This window comes from Leucoraja erinacea, chromosome 22 (assembly GCF_028641065.1).
Source record: "Leucoraja erinacea ecotype New England chromosome 22, Leri_hhj_1, whole genome shotgun sequence".
Lineage (NCBI taxonomy): Eukaryota > Metazoa > Chordata > Chondrichthyes > Rajiformes > Rajidae > Leucoraja > Leucoraja erinaceus.
This window is the reverse complement of record NC_073398.1, coordinates 29,412,559-29,436,074: the sequence shown is the minus strand read 5'-3', so window position 1 is coordinate 29,436,074 and position 23,516 is coordinate 29,412,559. Positions and strand designations below refer to the sequence as shown.

Below are 23,516 nucleotides of genomic sequence, written 5' to 3'. Positions count from 1 at the left end.
GGCGGAGAGCCTGATCCTATATAAATAACGGAGTGGCATGGTAGCATAGCAGTAGAGCTACTGCCTTCCTACGGGTGCTTGTTAGTATGGAGTTTGTACGTTCTCCCCATTACCTGCATGGGATTTCTCCGAGATCTTCAGTTTCCTCCCACACTCCAAAGATGTTCAGGTTTGTAGGTTTGTAGGTGAAGTGGCTTTGCACAAAATGTAAAATTGTCCCTAGTGTGTGGAGGATGGTGTTCGTGTGCGGGGATCTGTGCTAGTCGGTGCGGACCTGGAGGGCCGAAGGGCCACTTTCCGCGTTGTATCTCTAAGCTAAATTAAACGGAATGAAGTGACCAGATTTGATAATAGTTTTACAGCATAGCCACATTTTATAATGCTAATTGTTTCATTCTGATGCAAATCACGGCACCACGTCATACCCCGCAAGCTGTGGCAGAAATAGTTTGTCGACTTATCTCAGGAGCAAAGTTCAATGCGATGGCAATTCACTTGTTCTGAGAGTTTTTGTTGCTGAAAGGCAAGTACTGTCGTATGCATGGTTTGTGTTAATCCCTTCATTGCAATTTAATTACTCTTATTTTCCCGAAGCATCCTGTGTGCTGTTTGCCACATTTAGTCAGAAGCCTTGTTAGTTTGGAGATCCGAGTGTTGCTAAGGTTGTTGATGCCATCTGGTGGATTTTGCGAGTGCTTTGCTACACTAGTTAAGCAATCGCACAGAAGCAAAATGCCACTGGTAGAAGCATAGAGCCATGGAATATAGGAGCAGGTGTAGGCCATTTGGCCCTTCAGGACTATGTCACCTTTCAACGCTTTCTTGGCTGAGTAAATACTTCCCTGTTCCCACATGTTGAGTTTGAGTTTTGTTTATTGTTACGTGCGCCGAGGTAGGGTGAAAAGCTTTTGTTGTGTGCTAACCAGTCAGTGGAAATACAATACGTGATTACAAATGAGCAATCCACGGTGTACAGATACATGATAAAGGGAACAACGTGGATAATGTTTACTGCAAGATAAAGTCCCAGTAAAGTTTGATCAAAGATAGTTTGAGGGACTCCAATGAGGTAGATAGTAGCTCTAGTCGTCCGTAGAATGGTTCAGTTGCCAGATACGTTCTCCCCTTCTCCCTTAACCCTGTTTGGGAAAAGAATTATCATCACAAAATGAGGCTCTGCTGTAAATCTATCATCAGATCTAGCCACCTAACATACAAAATACTCTTGGAAAGTATAAAAGCAGCTTGATAAACATTGACGCAGTATTTAAATAAATCAATCTAATCCCATTTTGAGTTTTTTTGAGAGAAATATTGGATATAAGAATATGCCGATAATGAAAATTTTATTATACATATATCTGCCACCTTGAAAATATTGAATGACTTGGCTCCCACTGCCTTCTCTGAATTTTACAGGCTCACCATCCTCTGGATGAAAACGTTTCCCCTGATCTTGGCTCTGAATGCCTACATTGTATTCTAAGCCTGGGACCATGGTACTGGGCTCTTCAGATATTGAGATATTAGATTCTTTGTAACTTTGTCAGAGCCCTATATGTGGTGACTCTTTACATACCGTGGGTATGCAGAACAAAGAATATCGCTGTGACATGTCACATGTGATGATAAAGTTTCATCCATTCATTCAACATCCTTTCTGCATTTGGCCTGTTTACTCAATTGGAATTCTATAAGGTCCTATAGAATCCTCTCTCATTCTTTTGTATGCAAGTGAATACATACCTAATAAACCCCGCATGTCCTCATATGAAAATCCTGCCACCCCCGGGAATCAGCCTAACAGACCTTTGTTGCACTTCGTTCATAGAAAGAATGTCCTTCCTCGGCTAAGGAGACAAATGCAAATACATGCAAATTCAGCAAGGCCTCACACACCATTGTTCACATATATATATTGCATGTTACACAAAAAAGCTGGAGAAACTCAGCGGGTGCAGCAGCATCTATGGAGCGAAGGAAATAGGCAACGTTTCGGGCCGAAACCCTTCTTCAGACGTGCAATATATATATGTATTGCATGTTGGACATCAGAGATGAAAGCAAAATGTGCCGGAGACACTAAGTAGTTCAGGCGTCTTGTGTGGAGAAGGGAACAGAATTAGTTCAACCGTTGATCCCGTGGAGGGTAGTCTTAGACTACAGATGATATGGATCAGCCGGTAAATTGGTAGGGCAATGGCAGATGGAATTGAATCCAGATAAGTGTGAGGCAAAGCGTTTTAGGAGCATTGAATAAGGGTAGGACCTATGACATGAATGGTAAGGGCCTAGAGAGTATTGAGAAAGAAAAAAGACCTTGGTGTACAATCCAAAGATCCTTGAAGGTGGCAATAAAGATAGATCGAGTGGTGAAGAAGGTGCAATTTGTGCTTTCATTGGCCAGCACAGAGTATAAGAGCAGGAAGATCTTAGATGCAACTTTATAAATGATTGCTTGTGCAGTTCTGCTCACTACTCTGTAAACTACAGTACACTAATATCTCTAAACGGCACTAAGGAAGGACAGGACTGCACTGTACAGTGCAGAGGGACAGCACTGGATTTGAGATGGAATGTTTTAGTTGTGAGTAGAAACTGGAAAGGAACAAAGGTGGACCCGGCGTGAGGGAGGGGGGGGGAGAACAAAAGTGGTCCTGGCGCGCCTACTGTATATCTTGGGTGTGCAAGCAAAGAATTTCATTGTGACTTGTGACAATAAATGGCCATGGGGTATGTGGAATAAATGGCAATAAGTGGGGTATGGTGGTGGGTGGCCCTCAATAACAAATTAACGAAGGAACAAATACATCTATGCTTATCATTAAAGTGCATAGCAAACGGAAGTGGAAGCGGGAACAACATCAGCTAGGTTATTGCAAATGGTAGATCTTGTGGAGATCAGCTTTGGTGCATGTATGAGGATGAAGGAAAATGGCCGCTAAAAGTCCGTTTTATTAGTACCGAGATGTGCAAGGATGTAGTACAAGGGGTGTTCTGTGAACTTGACTACACCACTCCCTGCAACGACCTATCTGCTCTAGACAGATCTGTATGCAAACACTTTCATCTTACAAACTGATAATTCTGGTTTTGCATGTTTTCATAAGATTCAGATTCAGATTCAGATTCAGATTCAGATTCAGATTCAGATTCAGATTCAGATTCAGATTGTGACATGTGACAATGTGACATGTGACCCCCCCGGACACTTATTATTATTTTTTTTTATTCAAATCGTTTGCTATGTCGCTCTTCAAGGGAGATGCTAAATGCATTTCGTTGTCTCTGTACTGTACACTGACAATGACAATTAAAATTGAATCTGAATCTGAATCTGAATCTAAAGTATTTATTCATTCATTCAATGAATGATAAGAAGCTGAATTTGTGGAGCCTAGGATGGTTGGAATGGTTTAAAACAGGGAAGCTCCTCCGATGATATTGGTTATTGGGTCTGTGCAGGGATGTATTCCATAGCATTCACTTGAAAATTGCCACTGGATGCTTGAAATGAAAAGTGTTTCACGCAGTTCAACAATGTTAACAAACTCAATATAAAATGATGCAGGGACTTGGTGGGATTCAGTCTGTCTTCATTATGTATTTCTTTTCTCTTTTTTAAAGGAATAAAAAATTCAGATAAAAATGAGCTGAAGAAAATTGCTTCTGATCCGTTCAAAGAGCATTATTTATTTGTGGAGGATTTTAATCTACTCAACACCATTTTACCCAAGATCACCAGGAGGCTTTGTTTCACAGCTTCAGAAGTTCCTAGACCTGTGAGGCCAACACTGTGTAAGTAATCATGTATGATGCAGTGGCAAGCCTTCCCAAATCACACTGTCGGCACACTGCTTTCAACTTTAGGGATTGTTTGAACCCAGGATGAAGAAGGAAACTATTTCTCTCTCTCTCAGATGGGTTTTGATGAAATTAATTGGGACAGTCTCAGTCTATCTTTGAGTGAGTGTGGGCTTTGCTGAACCAATTCTCCTTTCGGATCTGTTGCTTGGTGTCTCATTATTCAGAAGCAAAACACTAGAGATGATGGAAATATGAAATGATAATATAAATTGTTGGGAACACTCAGCAAGTCAATTTAACAATACTTGAATGTACTGTATATAGTTTCCTTACAGAAAAGTAGAGAAGATTTTTATAGGTAACCATATAGATGTACTCAGGCAAAATTTGAACTGGCCACATAAAGAGGTATAAAGGAGGGGGGGGGGGGGGGGGGGGGGGGGGGGGGGGGGGGGGGTTAGGGGGCAAGGTGTGACTAAAAGAGGAGTTACACCGGCAGGGTACTTTGGCCTCTGTATTGAGGCAGCTGACAATACAGTGATGAAAATCAGTGATGTGCAGGAAAGTATAAATGAATGAGCAGACAGCTCTCAAAGAGCTGGAGAGCTGGAAAATGTTGCAGGTGCGTGTGGGGTAAAGCCAAGGAAAGGTTTGAATGTAATAAAGGAAAAAAATGAATTGAGGCGTTCTTTTGATTTGCAAACGAGGCAGGGTAGGAGGTAATGCTGAAGGTGGCTTGATGCATGAAAGGAAAGGGGGAGCAAGATATTGAGCTGGTTCAAGCATAGACAATGCAGGATAGGATGGGTCTTGATCTGCAAACTTATGAAATACTGTAGTTGAGTTTGGAGATAACCATACCTTGGGTGGGAATCAGATACCCAACATTGCAAGCGGGTTACCTGATGTTGAAAGTCACCTTGAAATCTCTGGTAGTTTTGCTCCTATAATGGGCTGCTTTGCTTGGTACACAATCACCCCAGTTGTCAAACTCTGAACAACAATCATGCTTTGCAGGAGTCTTGTTTTTTTCGGGTAATTATCCTTATAATTTGCAATCCCCTGCGAGTCAAGCATTCACAAAGACCTTCTTAAAGGTGTTAATCAGAGTGTTAGGAGCTGAAAAGAAACTTGATATAAATATCAGCTCCCGAGGGAGCCTATGTATACAGTAAATAGGAGTGAGGCAGAATAGCATTATGGTAATGAATGTTCTTGCTTCCTGCAACAGATAAATCTAATCTTTTCTCTCCTTTCTTTCCAGTGGCAGAAAAAATCACTGGCCCCCGGGATTTGGTGATTAGTGAAGTGAGTTATAACTCTGTGAGACTGACCTGGGCTCCTGCTACTGGAGCTGTGGTGAGCTACAGAATTGCTATCAACCCATATACATTGGATGGACAACTTATATCTGCAGAAGAGTGGCAGGTGAGTGTTGTCGCTGTTGAGCTTTTGAATGTCACTGTTGTCGTCTTCGAGGAGGAGGAGAAGAAACGTAAGAGTGGCCCAATCCTGTAGAGTAGGCCCAACCCTTATTGCCCCTCTCCTTTCTCTTTGCCCCTCCTCCTTTCTCTTTGCCCCTCCTCCTTTCTCTTTGCCCCTCCTCCTTTCTCTACAATTTAAAACTTGTTTCATTTCCAATTTCTGCTGGTTCTTTTAAAGGTCGTACAACATGGAAACGGGCCCTTTGGCCCACCGAGTCCATGCCGATCATCGATCACTGTTCACTCCAGTTCAGTCTTGTCCCACTTTCCCGTCCACTCCCTGCACATTTGGGCTATTTTGCAGAGGGCCAATTAACGTACAAACGCGCACATCTTCGGGATGTGGGAAGAAACCGGTGCATTCGGGCGAAACCCCATGCCGGCACAGAGAGAACGTGCAAACTCGCAACAGACAGCACCCGTAGTCAGGATTGAACCCGGGTCTCTGGTGCAGAGGGGCGACGGCCCCACCACATGCACACTGGGCTGCCTGAAAGAAAAGGTCTTTGAAAGAATAGAGACTGACTGAATTTAACATCAGAAGGTGATGAGTTCCTGCATTTCGCTACCTTGAGAGTTGTTGAGGCTCAGTCATTGAGTGCATTTAAAACCAATAGTGTCCTTGACATTAGGAGAATCGAGGGATATGGAAAAGCACAGGAAACTGGCCTAGAGGTAGAAAATCTGCTGTAATCTCAATGAAGACTAAGGCTTGAAGGACCAAATGGCCTTGTCTTGAATCATACAGCACGGAATCAGGCCCTTCCACCAAACTTGTCCATCGCGCCCAAGATGCCCCATCTACACTCGTCCCACCAGCCCACGTTGGCCCATAACCATTTAAACCTTCCTATCCATGTACCTGTCCAAGTGTCTTTCAACTGTTGTTATTGTACCTCACTACCTCCTCTGGCAGCTCATTCCATATGCCCACAACCTGTTTGTTCCAGATTCATAAGTTTTCTTGACTTGTGTGTTATCATCTCAGACACCATACTGTGTTCATGCAATGAGCCATCCCTCTCACAACCTGTCATCGTTGGTCAACAAGCTACCCTCATACAATGTGCCTACTTTCTCATACCAGTAAGCAGCTTGTGGTCCTCACACTAGATACTGTCCTCATACAAGTACATGGATAGGAAAGGTTTAGAGGGATATGGACAATATGTCAGCTAGTGGGACTAGTGTAGATGGGGTGTCTTCTTTGGGACGGACAAATTGGGTGGAGGGACTGGTTTCCGTGTTGTTTGACTCTGTGAATTGAAGACAAAGCCACCTGGCCCTTCGAGCCTACATTGCTCTTCATCAAGGTCATCTCACCCCGTGTTGTCTTTCTCCACGTCAATTCATCCATCTCTTCATGCTGATCTGCCCTCAGTGCAAGCTCAGTCTTCTAACATTATAACTCACCTCCTCGTCTGCTTATTTGTTCCTATACTTCTCAGAGTGGTAAAGAAGGTGTATGTCATAGGTCATAAGTGATAAGAGTAGAATTAGGCCATTCAGCCCATCAAGTCTACACTGCCATTCAAACATGGCAGATCTATCTCTCCCTCCTATCCCCATTCTCCTGCCTTCTCCCCATAACCTCTGACACCTGTACTAATCAAGAATCTATCTACCTCTGCCTTAAAAATATCCACTGACGTGACCTCTACAGCCTTCTGTGGAAAATAATTCCTCAGATTTACCACCCTCTGACTAAAGAAATCTCTCCTCATCTCATTCCTTAAAGAATGTTCTTTAATTCTGAGGCTATGGCCTGTAGTCCTAGACTCTCCCACTAGTGGAAACATCCTCTCTACATCCAGTCTATCCAAGTCTTTCACTATTCTGCATGTTTCAATGAGGTCTTCCTCATTCTTCTAAATTCCAGCGAGTACAGGCCCAGTGCCGACAAACACTCATCATAGGTTAACCTACTCATTCCTGGGATCATTATTGTGAACCTTCCCTGGACCCTCTCCAGAGCCAGCACATCCTTCCTCAGATATGGTGCCCAAAATTGCTCACAATATTCCAAATGCGACCTTACCAGCGCCTTATAGAGCCTCAACATTACATACTTAATGTAATGGTAATGTAATGTATAGTATGCTTACCTTCATCTGTGCATTGTGTATAAGAGTCAGGAAGTCATGTTGCAGCTTGATAGGACTTTGGTTAGGCTGCATTTGCAGTATTGTGCGTAGTTCTGGCCACAATTACAGAAAAGATGTGGAGGTTTTAGAGAGGGTGCTGAGGAGATTTATCAGAATGCTGCCTCGATTAGAGGGAATTACCTATGAGGAGAGGCTGGCAAATATTTGATTGTTGTTTCTGGCACATCCAAAGCTGAGTGGAGACCTGATAAAAAAGCAAACTAATAATATGAAAGGCATAGATAGTGTAGACAGTCAGAATTCTTTTCCCAGGATCGAAATATCAAGGACTAGAGAGCAAAACTTTATGGTGAGAGGGACAAAGTTTAAAGGAGATATGCGGGGCATGTTTTTTATAGAGTGTAATGCGTGCATGGAACACTCTGCCAGGGGAGGTGGTGGAGGCAAATATAATAGTGACATTTACGATGTTTTTCGATAAGAACATGGACACGCAGGAAATGGAGGGATATGGATCACATGCGGGCTGAAATTATTTGTTTAACTTGGCATTATGATCTGCATGAACATTGTGGCCTGAAGGGCCTGTTCCTATGCTTGATTATCCTATGTTTTATGACCCTACACAAATCTGTTCACACTAATACTCTCGTTTGGTGTTAACTAATCTCTTCTTTCTGATTTACTGCAGCTTTTAGCCTGAGAACTCTTTACTACTTTGTAACGTGTTCCAACAGTGTTTTGTAGTATGCCAAGAAGCCCCATAAAGATCACATTCTTCTCAAAGGAGATTTATCAAGTTTCCAGTTGTAGTAATCAATTCCAGAATACACTATTTTGTTGATATATTGCAATATCGCCTTGCTGCTAACTTAGACCTAGTAACAGTGATCTCAGGAGCCAGTGCACACAGGGGTACATGCTCATTACTTGCATTCTTCCAATTAATGGAGAGTGCTATTGGTTCAAGAAAAGCTATTACAAGACTAGGAGGCACAGGAGACTGCAGATGCTGGAATCTTGAACAAAGCACAAAGTACAAGAGGAACCCAGTGGGTCAGGCAGCATCTGTGGAGGGAATCTTTAGGCGACGTTTCAGGTGGGAACCCTTCCTTGGACTTCTTCAGATCTCAAAGAGTAGTTCTGAATGGAGTACAGTCTAGGAAGGCCTGTACTCGGGGAAGCTTGCAATGGTAATAAATCACTGGGACCACTCGACCTGGTCCGAAGGGCTGAAAGAATAAGTAGATAGTCTTCTCTCTGAGTGTGGAGCTGGGGTAATTACCTCCCCTAATGCATCAACGAGCAGCAGGTTGAGAAATATGATGTATTTTAGTGGCATCACCTTGGAATGATCCTGAGGCTAGGAAGTCGCAAGATCTTGAACCCCATGAGCAAAGCAATCCGGGCATGTATGCAAGCCCATGTTTGGAGGTCACAGGAGGTCACAGGTCTCAGTGAGGGTTGTGTGATTGAAGTGTAACGTACAGAGACATTGCTCCTCAGAGAGATCTGCTGATGAGGGGAAGGTTCTCACAGGATGTGCTCTTCAGTGATAAGCCCATCAATGTCTCCTACTTCTTAGTTCCCATGGCTGCTCGTGATGACTCAGATTCCTGATGTCTACCTCCATGACAGCAACTAGTGTTTGGTGAAGTCACTTTTTAGTGCATAAAATTTATGGAAGAAGCAAAAAAAGTCTGAAGTGTGAGCAGTTTGTCGGCAGTGGGGCTGAAGGGTAATGTGTAGATGCCTGCCAAAGAATGCAGTTTGATTGTTTATCTCCTCCCTGGATTCAGAGAAAGCAGGGTTATAAATGCTAATAGTAAACAATATCCCCTACTACTTTGTAAAGTTTTAAGCTAGAACTGTGTTTCCAGCCTTAATGAAATTCCAAATGTCAAATTTTCCATCAAACACCATGAGACCCACAAATTCTGCTCTATTCCAGGTTAAATCTAGTATCAAATGCACAGCACTGTTTTATTCTGCCTCATGAGAATGGATTTATTGGCCCTGCTGTTAAGACTGAGAGTCATACAACACGGAAACAGGGCCTACGGTTGGTTGTGCCATCCAAGATGCCTCATCTACACTTGTCCCACCTGCCTGTACTTGGCCCAGATGCTTCTAAACCTTTCCAATACCACTTGACCCACTTGCCCAATGTATTAAATACTGTAAACTTGTTTTGAAGTGTTACTCTGTCAATAATGCACTTATTGTGATTTCTTCTTTGTTTCTGATGCAGATTGTTATGGACGGTAACGTCAGCACAATACTGGTGGCAGACCTAAAGCCCAGAACAAAGTATTCCTTCACAGTGGTGGCTGTGTATGCTGATGAAATCGGGGGTCATACAAGTACCAGTGGCAAAACCAGTAAGGAAAAATATCCAAGAGGTTGAGTGGGTTGGATGGGAGAGTTAAGATAAACTATTTTTTTTTGAGTGGGGATCCTAATACTGAAGAACTTAAAGTTCAAACTGGAGCCAACCTAGAGAGGAATGAAATCAAAGACCTGTAGAACAGTGCCTTAAAATAACTGGATACATGCATAAAATATGAAAACAGACAATAGTGCAAGATGTGCAGGGTAACTAGGCAATATTAATGGAATCAAGAGATACTGGGAAGTCATGTAAAATGCATGGGGCATCTGAAGACAATGAAGAGCACCTTTTGTAATGAAACTTTCAACCTTTGGAGCTACAGGACCCTAAATGGTGCTAAGCAAGTGGGGATAAAGTCAGTCACTGCGTGTATTCATCTCCATAATCTTTGATTCCTTTGACTTCAGCAGAATTCCATGTACAGGAGGCAAATGCAACCAGCGACCAGTACGCTTGCTTGCATTTAGCACCAGCAAATAATTTATTTCTGTTGAATCTCCAGATAGTTTCTATGTTCTTCTTGCTTCTGTGTTGCAGATGCCCTGCCTCGTGTGACTAACTTCCGAGTGACAGAGCAAGGACTGTTCAGCCTGAAAGTAGCTTGGACACTTCCACTAGCGCCCTTGTTGGGTTACAAGATCTACATACCCAGATGTAAGATTTACCAGATAAGAACTATCTGAAGCCCCATGGCAAGAGACATTTACAGAAAAGTAATAGAAATAGAAATAGAAATTGACATGGTGTAGGTGCAGCAGGCAGAAAGAAAAGCAGGGTATGTGGCTTGAGCAGATGCCCTGCCTCGTGTGACTAACTTCCGAGTGACAGAGCAAGGATGTTGTTCAGCCTGAAAGTAGCTTGGACACTTCCACTAGCGCCCAAATTGAGGTTGGGTTTGCCATAGAGAATCTCACATACCCAGGATGTCTTATAGACTGGATAGACTTGGTTTTACCAGATATTGAGAACTATCTGAAGCAGGAAGATTGTTCCCATGGCAAGAGACAGGGGTTTTAAGGGGGAAATCCTTTAAAAAGTGAGGAGAATAGAAAACTTAGAGGGAGTTGAACAGCTGCTATATTTGGAGTTAAAGGGGATCAGAGGGTGGGAGACAGGATGAGATACTGAGTCATTTGACAGCCATGGATTGAGATGGCATCAGAACCCCTCTGTTTTAGTTTCTAAAACTTAGAAACAGCTCAGTTTGGAAAAAGAACGAAGAGATTTCATAACAATGGAGAGAGAGCAATACCTTTAGTCATCAACAATTACCTCCTTTTATCAGTTTTAGTTATCTTTTATGTAAAGGCAAAATGCTGAGGTTCTGGCCTCGAAAGATCACTCAACGAGAAGTCCATTTGACTTTGAGCTCTGCTCCTCTAACTAGTTAAAGTTTCTAATCAATAACCTGGGTTTGATTAGTCCAGTAGTATTGCCCATGTCATCTTTACCCATTGTTTAAATAGTGTAAGTACTTAAATGTGGATAGAGTTAAGGAAAAAAACTAGTGAACGCAACCTATGCTTATTCTTTGTCATAGTTTTATATATTAAAAAGAGATCTGGATGGGAAGCTCTTTCTTCCCAAAACATGGTGCTTGGCAAAGACTTTTGGCACTTTCATTCAACAACCTACTAGCATTAACTGTTCCATTGATTAAGCTAATAATGCCCTTTCTAAACAGGGACATCAAGAAATGTTGATCTAACTAGTGAGCATTAGGCAGTCAACAATGAGAGTGTGGACCACCATTGCAGAGTCTCATGGATGCACTTATGTATCTCCATGCCCCACTGCACACAGTACACATCATGCTATGGAATCGCATACATGCCACAATATGCCGACTGATACTACACACCACACAGCACATCACACCATGATATACCATTACTCAGCGCCCACCTCAAACCATACCACACAGCTTGACTGTTCACTTTCTCAATACAGTGAAACTGAAGCTGAATGTCATAGCCTCGCCAATTCCTCAATTCTCAAGCCAAGGCAGCATAGATGGAGCTTAAACTCAATGCACTGTAAAAGCTAAGGAGGCAGACATTCCCATTTTTTCCAAAAAATGGAAAACCTAATGAAATCCTAATGTCAATGAACTTCTATCAACAATATGACTTTCAAGATTATTCATCAGGATAACACAACCATTAAAACAAGATAGGGTAGTTGGTGGAAATGAGATCCATGCAGTACTTTACCTGCATTAAAACCACTTTCTCCTGCAGCCAACAGGCCTGGGTTGACCTATGAACAGAATGTCAAAGGAGATGTCTCGTTTCACCGGATAGACAATCTGCAGGAGGACAAAGACTACACCATCAGCATCTATGCCGTGTATTCTGAGGGGCCCAGTGAACCTGTGACAACCACCAGCAGAACATGTAAAGTGAATCACTCAAAGTTTACCACATATGAGATTGTCTTTCCACCTGTGCTAAGTGCAGCCTTGTTAGACTTTAAATTGTGCAAAATTAGCCTCAATGAGCATGTCATTTATTGAATAGCTCTGCAACGTCATACGAAATATCGTGATTTTGTGTTTAGATGATGGAGATTTAAACACTAATGAAGCTTGGAAGTAATTTGTTTTTCCGCTCATGTATCACACTAAAAATATAATGGGGTTTCAGAGTACAATCGGGAGGGGTCGGAGATAATGCCATAGTGATGTGTATGTTCGGATATCCAACATCCCACTTTTCAAAGAAAGACACTAAATGCTGGAGTAACACAATGGGTCAGGCAGCATCTCTGGAGAAATCTTTCTCCAGAGATGCTGGCTGACCCATTTAGTTACTCTAGCATTCTGGGTCTATCTTTGGTATAAACCAGCATCTGCAGTTCCTTTTTATTACACCTCATACTTCAAACGAGTTGCTCAGGTGTTGTAACAAAAGTACCTTTTTAACATCCTTTGGTCTTCTAGTCTCCATGGTTTCCATTGACACAGCCATTTCCTTTAATCAGAGCTGACTAGCCACAACATCACAGGGCAAGTTGCATTCCATTAAATATATCTATCTACAATTATTATCATAAGCTTGAATTCATTTCTTAGGCAAATATTCAACACATTATTTTCTGAAGGAATTAATCAGCACTATGTTAGATTATCTTGTTGGCTATGTGCTGTATCGGTCTGGGTAGTTGTCTGTGAGGAAGGGATTCCTTTTCAAAAGTAAGTACAGCGAAAGGGGAGAGATTTCCCCATTGACTTCTGGAGAAATGCATGGTGCTTATCTTTGCATTCAATTGCATCTTGCATAAGATCCAGAGAGTTTCCTTCAATTTATCCTTTCCGGACTGCCTAAGATTCTAGGAAATATATTTTCACACAGGCATTCATTATTTTGTCACAGAGCTGCTTAAATTCAAAATCTCTTCTAGCTTACTAAAAACCTTAGTATACAAAAGAGTATGGGATTTTAATTTGAATGAACATAAAGTCATTGCTTATGGTATTGTGGTTTTCCTGTGCTATAAAACTTCACTATTTTAAAATTACCAATGTAATGTTGAAAGGTGTTTTTACATTGGCTATAGAATAAAATACTGATCAGAAAACCTATGATATTAATAGGATGGTATTGGCAATAGGATACGGATTAGAACATCTATTCAAGTGGTGGTGATTTAGTTATTGGCTAGAAATTCGGATAACATTCCACTTTCGTCTGAAAATTGCTGTAATATCTTATGTGCCACAACATACCTTCTTATCACTACTCCACCCTTCAACATTACTGAGGGCAACAGTCCAGAGGCTCAGGATATTAAGAAAGAGATACAAATTAAAATTTCATCATGATGGACTTCACTTTAGATGGGTCCCTTATTTTATGATAAACATTTCTCTAATAATGATCAGGTGTTATATAGTGCGTTCGCTGCACAGGCATGTTACTCATCTATGATCGGGAGCAAATGAAGCACGGACACTGTGCTGAAAAGAGGAGGGTTTCAGTCTAAAAAAGCATGTTTTAATTTTCTTAACAGTGAAACTTACAGCAGTGGAGGAATTAGTGTTGGAGAATGCAACTACAGACACCATACAGGCAAAGTGGCTTCTGACCAAAGGTGCAACTGGCTACAGACTTACATGGGGATCTTATGGTATTGTTCCTTTAAATTATGTTCTAGAGTCTATGAAATACAGTTTTACATTTCAATCATTGATTATATTGTCCATTGTGGAATTGAGTGATAAAGGGCCTTAATATCTTAGTCTATGTATGGCTGTCATCTTATCTTGGCCATAGTATCTATGTCATAGTACTTTGTGCAATCTGTATAGATTTGTATAAATATGATTTTATTTTAAAAACATCAGCTGTACATCCTGTGTGATCTCTTCACCTCCAAGCAGATGCAAGTCTCCAATGTCAGGAAAGACTTCTGTGCTTCTCTGGATGCTTGCATTTGAGATAAGTGAGCTGGTCTGGAATGATATAGTATACTCTGCTCTTTGAGGTAATGAACAGAGTCTCTTTTCTCTGTTTAATTGTGGCATTGAAAGACAGGAAGACCTTTGGAGAGATTTATGGTAAATGGGGTCACAAATCAGTGGACACAGGGTAGGGGAATCAAAATGCAGAGGACATGGATTCAAGATGAGAGGAGAAATATTTAATAGGAACCTGAGGAACAACTTTTCCACTCAGATGATAGTAAGTGTATGGAACGAGTTGCCAGAGGAAGCAGATGATGTAGGTACTATAATAGCATTTAAAAGACACTTGGACAAGGTACATGGATATGTAAGGTTTAAAGATATATGGCCCAAACATGGGCAAATGGGACCAACTTAGGGCAGCATAGACAAACTGGGCTGGAGGACCTGCCTCTATGCCTCTTATAACTTTTATACCTCCTAGGACTGAATTATTGGAGACCTGAGATACTTTAGCCGATGTTATGTGCCACTTGCAAAGTAAGACTAGCAAATATTGGGAACAGTTTTGATTTATATTCAAAAGTGTAAAATAGGTGCTACTAAGTTGAGAACTATTTAATATCTTGTCATGTTTATTTCCATTGAAGTGCTTTTATTTACAATGTTCTGTCTGGATATTTGTTATATTAATGTTTAATGTTACTTACCAACCATAGCATTGGAAAGCTCTGCACTTTCTTACCTGGATTGCTATGGGTTCCAAGTTTATGGTAGGCTGACTAAATAGTATGGCTTTCCAATCTATACCAACCTCCATGTCTTCTCAAAGCACAACCTATCTGACAGAATATTTAAAAACAAAGGTGGCTGAAACATAGTACGGATAAATCTTGCAAATCTTGCAAATCCTCTGGCATTTGGCAAGTGGGTCGGGAAAATAATCTTGTCTCCTGTGTTCAAGAACTAAGCTCAACAAAGCACCCAAATAAAGGATAAAGGGGTTACCACAGAACCGACACACCGCAGAAATATTTGGCATTTGAGAAACTGCTTATCACAGATATTAAAGCCCAATAAGTCAGGTTGAGGCTTGCGGATAGAAAGGATGATTATTTGCACTAAGGAAATATCTAAAATTCATAAGACAGACAAAGTGGTCAGGGATGTAAGAGCCCATTGTACAATTGTTCACATAATGTAGATTGGTAATCAACAATGAATAGATACATACATTAATTTGTGTGTACATTGTAGAACAAAGCCATATGCCTAACCCCACCAAAATATAGAATTCTCAATATGGTTTTAAGTCTGTCGGTCAGAAAGAACTCCCCACGGGTCAGATCCCTTCAACGGGACTCCACAGAGTAGTTGGCATGTATTATTGCTTGATATTTCATATAATATTTAATACTGAAGCATAATGATTTAAAAATTCAACTGTGTAATTTGGTCAATAAATTAAACCTTGTCTAAAACAATTATAACCCAAATTGTGCATGTTATTTTAGCAAGACTAAACCCTCTCATCAGCTAGAGTGCAGGCCTGACCTCTTATCTAAGTAAGGAAGTAAGTAAGTTTATTGGCCAAGTATTCACATACAAGGAATTTGCCGTGGTGCTCCGCCCACAAGTAACAACATGACATACAGTGACAGTTACGAATGACTCAGAAAACACTAAACATTAATAATAATAAAACATTAATGACAAAATACCATTGATCAAGCATGTGAATCAACAAAATACCAGATCAAAGGGAGGCTACAGATTTTTGGCTGTTGAGTAGAGCAACTACTCGTGGATAAAAACTGTTTTTATGTCAGGCTGTGGTAGTTTTGACAGTCCGGAGTCGCCTTCCAGAGGGAAGTAGTTCAAAGAGTTTGTGGCCAGGGTGAGAGGGGTCAGGGATGATCTAGCCCCCTCGCCTCCCGGCCCTTGCTACTACTGTACCTCATTGGAGACCTTGGAACTGTCTTTAATCCGACTGTCAGACTTTATCTTGCACTAAATGTTGTTCCCTTTACCCTTCATCTGTGCACTGCAGACGGCTTGATTGCATTCATGTAGAGTCTTTTTTTTTAAACTGGATAGCACGTTACACGTGACAATAATAAATTAAACTAAACTAAACATCATAATGGGACAATAGCTACAATGAAAAAAAGTACATCCACTATTCTACAATTATTTTCCTCTTGCCTTTGGAATGTCAGGGGAAAAGAAAATGGAGAAAATAACTCGATTCACATGTTTTTTTGTTAATAGAGCCAATGGATTGTCCTGGGGGAACATTTTGTGTTGACAATAATGTATGGTAGCACAGTGAAAGTAGAAACAGATTCTGTGTATAGCTTTGAAAAATGGAAAGCCTTGCAAAATACTCAGATGATTGCTGCATTTGTATTTTATTTTTCGACAGATGGAGACGTGCAGAATGTAAATTTGGGCAATGTTTACCAGTTCTACATGATTCGTGGTTTGCAAGCTGGTACTGAGTATACTGTGACCGTCAACCCCATCTTTAGTGATGTCGAAGGACCAGTTACCTCTGGGAAGGCGACAACATGTACGTTTTATCATTTGACACTGGCCATCAGTACACTGTCCGCTCTTGGACATCGGCACTCTGTCCTTTCTGATCTACTAGGGGGGGGGCTGAGCCACAGGAAGAGGTTAGGCAGGCTTTGTTCTTTGTAGCACAGGATGTTGAGGGGAGAAGTGTACAAAATCATGAGGGGAATAGATTAGGTGAATGGATAGTATTTTTACTCAGAGTAGGTGAATCAGGCACGAGAGGACATACTGTAGGTTTAAGGTGAGAAATCAAAAGATTTAATAGGAATCTGAATGGCAATGTTTTCGCACTGAAGGTTGTAGGTACCTGTATAAGGAACAGGTTGCCTGAGGAAGTAGTTGAGGCAGGTATAATAATACATTTGACAGGCACTTGGACAGGGAGATGGATATGAAAGGTTTAGAGGGATAGAATAGAATAGAATAGTTTCTTTATTGTCATTGTAACATGAACCATGTACAACGAAATTTAAAAATGTCAGCCAGTCAGTGCACTATTCAAACATTTCTAAAAGCTGACGATACATACAAGATAAAATATTAAAAGATAAACAACTAAAATAAATATCACGCTCTTGCACGCATAAACACCCAACCATCCTAGGGGTCGCTTTCACAGTGTACCACAGGCTTTAGTATGTGTGGCCAGGATGTTTAGGGGAGGCGGCTACATTTAGTGCTTTTATAGATTAGGGTGAATGGAAAGTTTTTTTACTCAGAGTTCGAATCAGGCACGAGTAGACATACTGTACCGTCTAGGCCTGACGGCAAAAGTTCAAACAGGGAGTGAATCCGGGGTGGGAAATGTCCTTTATGATACTCTGGGATTTTTTGGTGCAGCGGGAACTGTGTAAGTCCTCCAAGGTAAGGAGAGGGCAGCCGACAATCCTCTAGGCGTTGTCAATGCCCCTCTGGAGCGCTTTCCTCTGAGCCGCTATGTGCCAAATATGAGAAAATGGGACTAAGTTAGATTGGGGACAGTTCGGCCTGTGGACGGGTGATCCCATGCGATATGATTCTACGACTATATATATTTAGCCTCCCATTTTGGCGATTCCACGGTTTAAGATTTATCATCCTTTTCCTCCATTTTACAACCCACTTCCTCATCTCACTACATCCCTACGTCAATATCCTTCCCCAGCTGTATAGCCCTCAGCAATATCAGCACTTCTCAAATTCTGGCCACTGGTAGATACTCCATTTAAACATCACTCCCACATACACCTGCCCACATGCGTCCACCCCAGTCCGCTCACCGGCACCATTCCTTTCCTCAGTCTGCCACCACAGCCATTGTGATGCTCCACACTGGGTACATATACTCCTCCAAGACATATTCCTCCAAATAGTTTTTAAAACATCCATCACCATGATCTTTCCCCATATCCCATTATTGACTGTTATACATTCTTTGACCAACCTTTTGGTCATCCCTCACGGGATTCTTCTCACTGGGTCTCCTGAATTATGCCAGTCCAAAGCACCCGAGAGTGAGTTTCTATGTAATATATACTAAATAAATGCATGTGCAAAAAGGAGCTGCAGATGCTGGTTTATACCAAAGATAGACACATAGTGCTGGAGTAACTCAGTGGGTCAGGCAGGCAGCACCTCTGGAGAAAAAGGACCGGTGATGTTTCAGGTTGGTACCCGTATTCAAATGGAATAAATACATAAAAGGTACACAAAAATGCTGGAGAAACTCAGCGGGTGCAGCAGCATCTATGGAGCGAAGGAAATAGGCGACGTTTCGGGCTGAAACCCTTCTTCAGACTGACAGACTTTGGCCCGAAACGTCACCTACTTCCTTCGCTCCATAGATGCTGCTGCACACGCTGAGTTTCTCCAGCATTTTTGTGTACCTTCGATCTTCCAGCATCTGCAGTTCCTTCTTGAACACTTGGAATAAATACATGTTGTGTCACTGTAAATCTTGCTGGGTTTCCATATGGATAACTAAAGACCAAATTAGTTTCCTGGATTTTTTACCTCTTTAGCTGATAGTTCCAGGGAGAACCAACTAATATGCAGTAAAAACCATCTAGTGTGTCAACATGATCTTGGCTTTCACCCCAAAGTAGAAATAAAGACAATGCTGGAGGTCGTGTTTGCACATTTGGCTTTCTCATCCCTTGCTGGTCTTGGGACAAGGTTAGGGGCAGAGCTTCACCATTGGAGTTGGACATACCATTGTGGATGAAAATATTTATTTCTTTACTCTCAATTAGTATCAAGGCATTTGGTTAGTTAAGATCCATCAATTTAATACATTTTAACATCTTATAATATATTTTTGAATTATTTTGAAATTATTTAAATCAATTTCTTACTTAAATTATGGATGGCATGGTGGCGTAACAGGAGAGCCACTGTCTTACAGCGCCAGAGACCCAGGTTCAATCCAGACTGCAGGTATGGAGTTTGTATATGATCCAGTGACCTGCATGGGTTTTCTCCAGGTGCTTCGGTTTCCTCCCACACTGAAAAAGACGTACAGGTTTGTAGGTTAATTGGCTTGGTATAAATGTAATATTGTCTCCAGTGTGTGAAGGGTAGTGTTAATGTGTGGGCATCGCTGGCTGGTGCGGACTCACTCGGTGGGCCATAGGGCCAATGGCCAATATAAAAATGAAATCAAACGCAATTTCTGTGTTTAATTTTCTCTGATTGTGAGAGACTTAAGAATGGTTGGAAAAGCCTTTTTGTCATCAAGGACATGCCCTCTGTATCTTCTTCCTGAGGCCCATTCACCACCCAAGGTCCACTCTGCGTCATGAAACAGGCACAGTAGCAGGTTTGCCAGCTCAGCCAGATCCGCAGGACCATGGTTGTTCAGTGTGGCACAATGATACGTGGGGAGAGCGAAAGCATTTACACCTCACACTCCCTGAGCAAGGCCAGCAGCATAATCAAAGATTAGTTGAACCCTGGCCACTACCTCTTATCCCCTCTCCCATCTGGCAAAAGGTACAGAAGTGTGGAAACGCACACCTCCAGATTGAGGGACAGTTTCTTCCCAGCTGTTTTCAGGCAACTGAATCATCCTACCACAACCAGAGAGCAGTCCTGAACTACTATCTACCTCTTTGATGACCCTTGGGCTATCCTTGATCGGACTTTGCTGGCTTAACCTTGCACTAAATGTTAATTCCCTTATCATGTATCTATACACTGTAAATGGCTCAATTGTAATCACGTATTGTCTTTCTGCCGACTGGTTAGCACGCAACAAAAAGCTTCTCACTGTACCTCGGTACATGTGACAATAAACTAAACTGAACTGAACAAGGGTTGAGTTGCGTCAAGAACGGCCTGGTCCATTTACAATGTCTCAACTCGATATTTTCTGTATTTTTCAGTGGCAACAGGTTCCGTCCAGACCCTACGAGCTTCGTCCATCACCACAAGCAGTGCCGTCATCACTTGGAATTCTGTCGCAGGCTCCACAGGGTATAGATTGGCGTGGGGCCCCACACCAGGTACTGGAGATGCAGCTGCGAATTAGGATGAGGAGTGTCAGTCAAATGACTAAGATTGTTATTTGAGCCCAGCATGTTCTTTTTGGTCTGTCTTAATTTTTATTAGAGATGGAACTCACTTTCCACAACAGTTCTCTTTCTGACGTTATACACTATTGGGTGGAAGCCATGCTTGATCACACATCTGATCACAGTCATACATACATGGATACATAGACAATAGGTGCAGGAGTAGGCCATTTGGCCCTTCGAGCCAGCACCACCATTCAATGTGATCATGGCTGATTATCCACAATCAGTACCCCGTTCCTGCCTTCTCCCCATATCCCTTGATTCCGCTAGCCCTAAGAGCTCTATCTAACTCTCTAACTCTCTAAAGCTCTTTTGAATGCTGAAGTATTTTACACCAGTCTGAACAATACGATCATCTAACTTGTTGAAGGTCTTTAAAACTATTAATGGGTTCGATCAGGTGATGAGAAGAGAATGTTTCCCAATTGTGGAATCCAAACTGAGAAACAAGATAATACATTTACCACAGACCTAGGGACAGGTTAAGTTATGGAACAAGCCTGGATGCTTTTAAAATGAAACAAAGCCACTGCACGAGAGAAAAGAGAGAAAAACATTTACTGAAAGCCTGAGATTAGATAAAAAGAATGACCATGAGACATATGCAGAATTTTAACACCAGCCCATACTAACTTTGCTAAATGGATAGTTTTGATGTAATTCCCAATAACATCACCCCATAATTATATTTGTATTTTGTCCAAAATATTCTATATGCTCACTACGAGAAATAACATGCTCAAGAGAAACTCTTCTTAATTTTCGTTCCATTGAAGACCTTCCCATTAGTTATGAAGGGGATGCGTAGCCAGTAGATGCTTGGAACTCTTTTCAAGAAACAGCTTCAAATGTTGGATCAGATTTTAATTTTAAATGCAGATGGACAAATTTTTGTTGATTGGTAGTCTTAAGGGATATGGAGCACAGATCATCCTTCATCTCATTGAATATTAGTACAGAATCCAGAGGCTGAATGGCTCATGTTTTACAGTGTCCCTGATTCGTAGTTTGGAAGTCATCATGAGAAGCTGCTGAACTATGATCTAAAATCCATCTGATTTCTGCAAAGGCTTCCGTTATTTCCCCCTTGTAATGTGGTGCATTAAGGGGAGTGTTTTAACGTTGTTTTCTTCCTCTCTAGAGTTCACTGGGAGAGATCGACCCCGCCAGGTAGTGCTGGGCAGTGGTATAACATCGCACAAACTCAAACACCTGATTGCCAACACAGAATACGTCTTGTCTCTTTATGTGGTCTTTGGTCCCGTCATTGGCCCTGGAATGACAGCAACGGTGAAAACATGTGAGCAGCATTTTAATTGAAGAGGGCCCAAAAAATGATATGTGAGAATAGTTACAAGGATGGATTAGGCATTTGGGACTGTGATAAAAAAAAAGGAAGAGTAGATTTGATATAAGTATTTAAGAAGGAACTGCAGATGCTGGAGAATCGAAGGTTACACAAAAAAGCTGGAGAAACTCAGCTTTCCTTCGCTCCATAGATGCTGCTGCACCCGCTGAGTTTCTCCAGCTTTTTTGTGTAACCTTTGATATAAGTATGTTGAATGATGAAAGACACAAGGAACTGCAGCTGTTTGAATCTTGGCTAGAACACACAGTGCTGGGGTAACTCAGCGGGTCAGGCAGCATCTCTGGAAGATACACAAAAAAAGCTGGAGAAACTCAGCGGGTGCAGCAGCATCTATGGAGCGAATGAAATAGGCAACGTTTCGTAAACGTTGCCTATTTCATTCGCTCCATAAATGCTGCTGCACCCGCTGAGTTTCTCCAGCTTTTTTGTGTACCTTCGATTTTCCAGCATCTGCAGTTCCTTCTTAAACAGCATCCCGGGAGGACATGGATAGGTGACATTTTGGAAATTGCTCCAGGAATTTGTGTTAAGTGCTGAGAGGTCTGGACAGCACGGTCTCTGGGGGGCTGCTTGTTACCTTTGGTGGAGGGATCGTGGATTAGAGATCAGAGCTATTAAATAAAGGTGAGAAGAGTTAAAAATTCACGAGGAAAATGCTTCCAATATTTCCTCATCCTAGCATCTTAGAGGAAGTGACTGCTAAGATATTGAATAGGTTGGCCGTAACTTAGCAGAAACCCCTGAATCCTGGAACCATCTCAAAAGATTGAACAATCATGAATGTAATGGCACCATGTAATGCCAGGATGGAGAGGGAAGCAGAAAACTATGGGCCAGTTATCTTGACATCAGCCATGAGAAAAATGTTGGAATCTATTATTAAATAGGTAATAGTGGGCCATTTAAAAAATCATGACTCGAGTAAGCAGAGACACATGGTTTTAAGAGAGGAAAATCAATGTTTGACAAACTTGCTGTAGTTCATTGAGGATTTAATAAATAGGGTGGATGAAGGGGAACCAGTGAATGTAATGTGTTTGGATTTCCAGAAGATACGTGGTAATGTACAACATGAAAGGTAATGGTATAAACATAGACATAGACATAGAAAATAGGTGCAGGAGTAGGCCATTTGGCCCTTCGAGCCTGCACCGCCATTCAATATGATCATGGCTAATCATCCAACCCTGTATCCTGTACCTGTCTTCTCTCCATACCCCCTGATCCCTTTAGCCACAACTGCCACATCTAACTCCCTCTTAAATATAGCCAATGGACTGGCCTCAACTACCTTCTGTGGCAGAGAATTCCAGAGATTCACCACTCTCTGTGTGCAAAATGGTTTCCTCATCTCGGTCCTAAAAGATTTCCCCCTTATCCTTAAACTGTGACCCCTTGTTCTGGACTTCCCCAACATCGGGAACAATCTTCCTGCATCTAGCCTTGTCCAACCCCTTAAGAATGTTGTAAGTTTCCATAAGATTCCCCCCAACCTTCTAAATTCTAGCGAGTACAAGCCGAGTCTATCCAGTCTTTCTTCATATGAAAGTCCTGACATCCCAGGAATCAGTGTGGTGAACCTTCTCTGTACTCCCTCTACGGCTAGTATGTCTTTCCTCAGATTAGGAGACTAAAACTGTACGTAAGGTAAGACTAGATCGGTGTGGTTTTATTGAATGGCAGAACAGACTGCTGTGGCTGATTGACCAACTCCTGTTTTGTTTCCCATATTCTAATGTGTTTATGTTGCTACAAAACATTTTCATGATGACCTGTCCTTTAGCCAGTTTCATTGGCATCTGTTGATTATCTGGGCACAC

At 41.7% G+C, this 23,516-nt stretch overlaps 1 protein-coding gene across 1 annotated transcript in view; it reads left to right on the top strand.

Annotated features, from left to right (window-relative positions):
• The window catches only part of LOC129707916 (collagen alpha-1(VII) chain-like), a 260,386-nt gene that overhangs the window by 44,436 nt on the left and 192,434 nt on the right, over positions 1-23,516 (top strand). Inside the window, 9 exon segments of the mRNA XM_055653380.1 lie at positions 3,628-3,798; positions 5,072-5,235; positions 9,648-9,777; positions 10,326-10,442; positions 12,029-12,184; positions 13,800-13,916; positions 16,619-16,765; positions 20,136-20,255; positions 21,469-21,627. Of these exon segments, the coding sequence (XP_055509355.1) occupies positions 3,628-3,798; positions 5,072-5,235; positions 9,648-9,777; positions 10,326-10,442; positions 12,029-12,184; positions 13,800-13,916; positions 16,619-16,765; positions 20,136-20,255; positions 21,469-21,627 (1,281 nt within the window).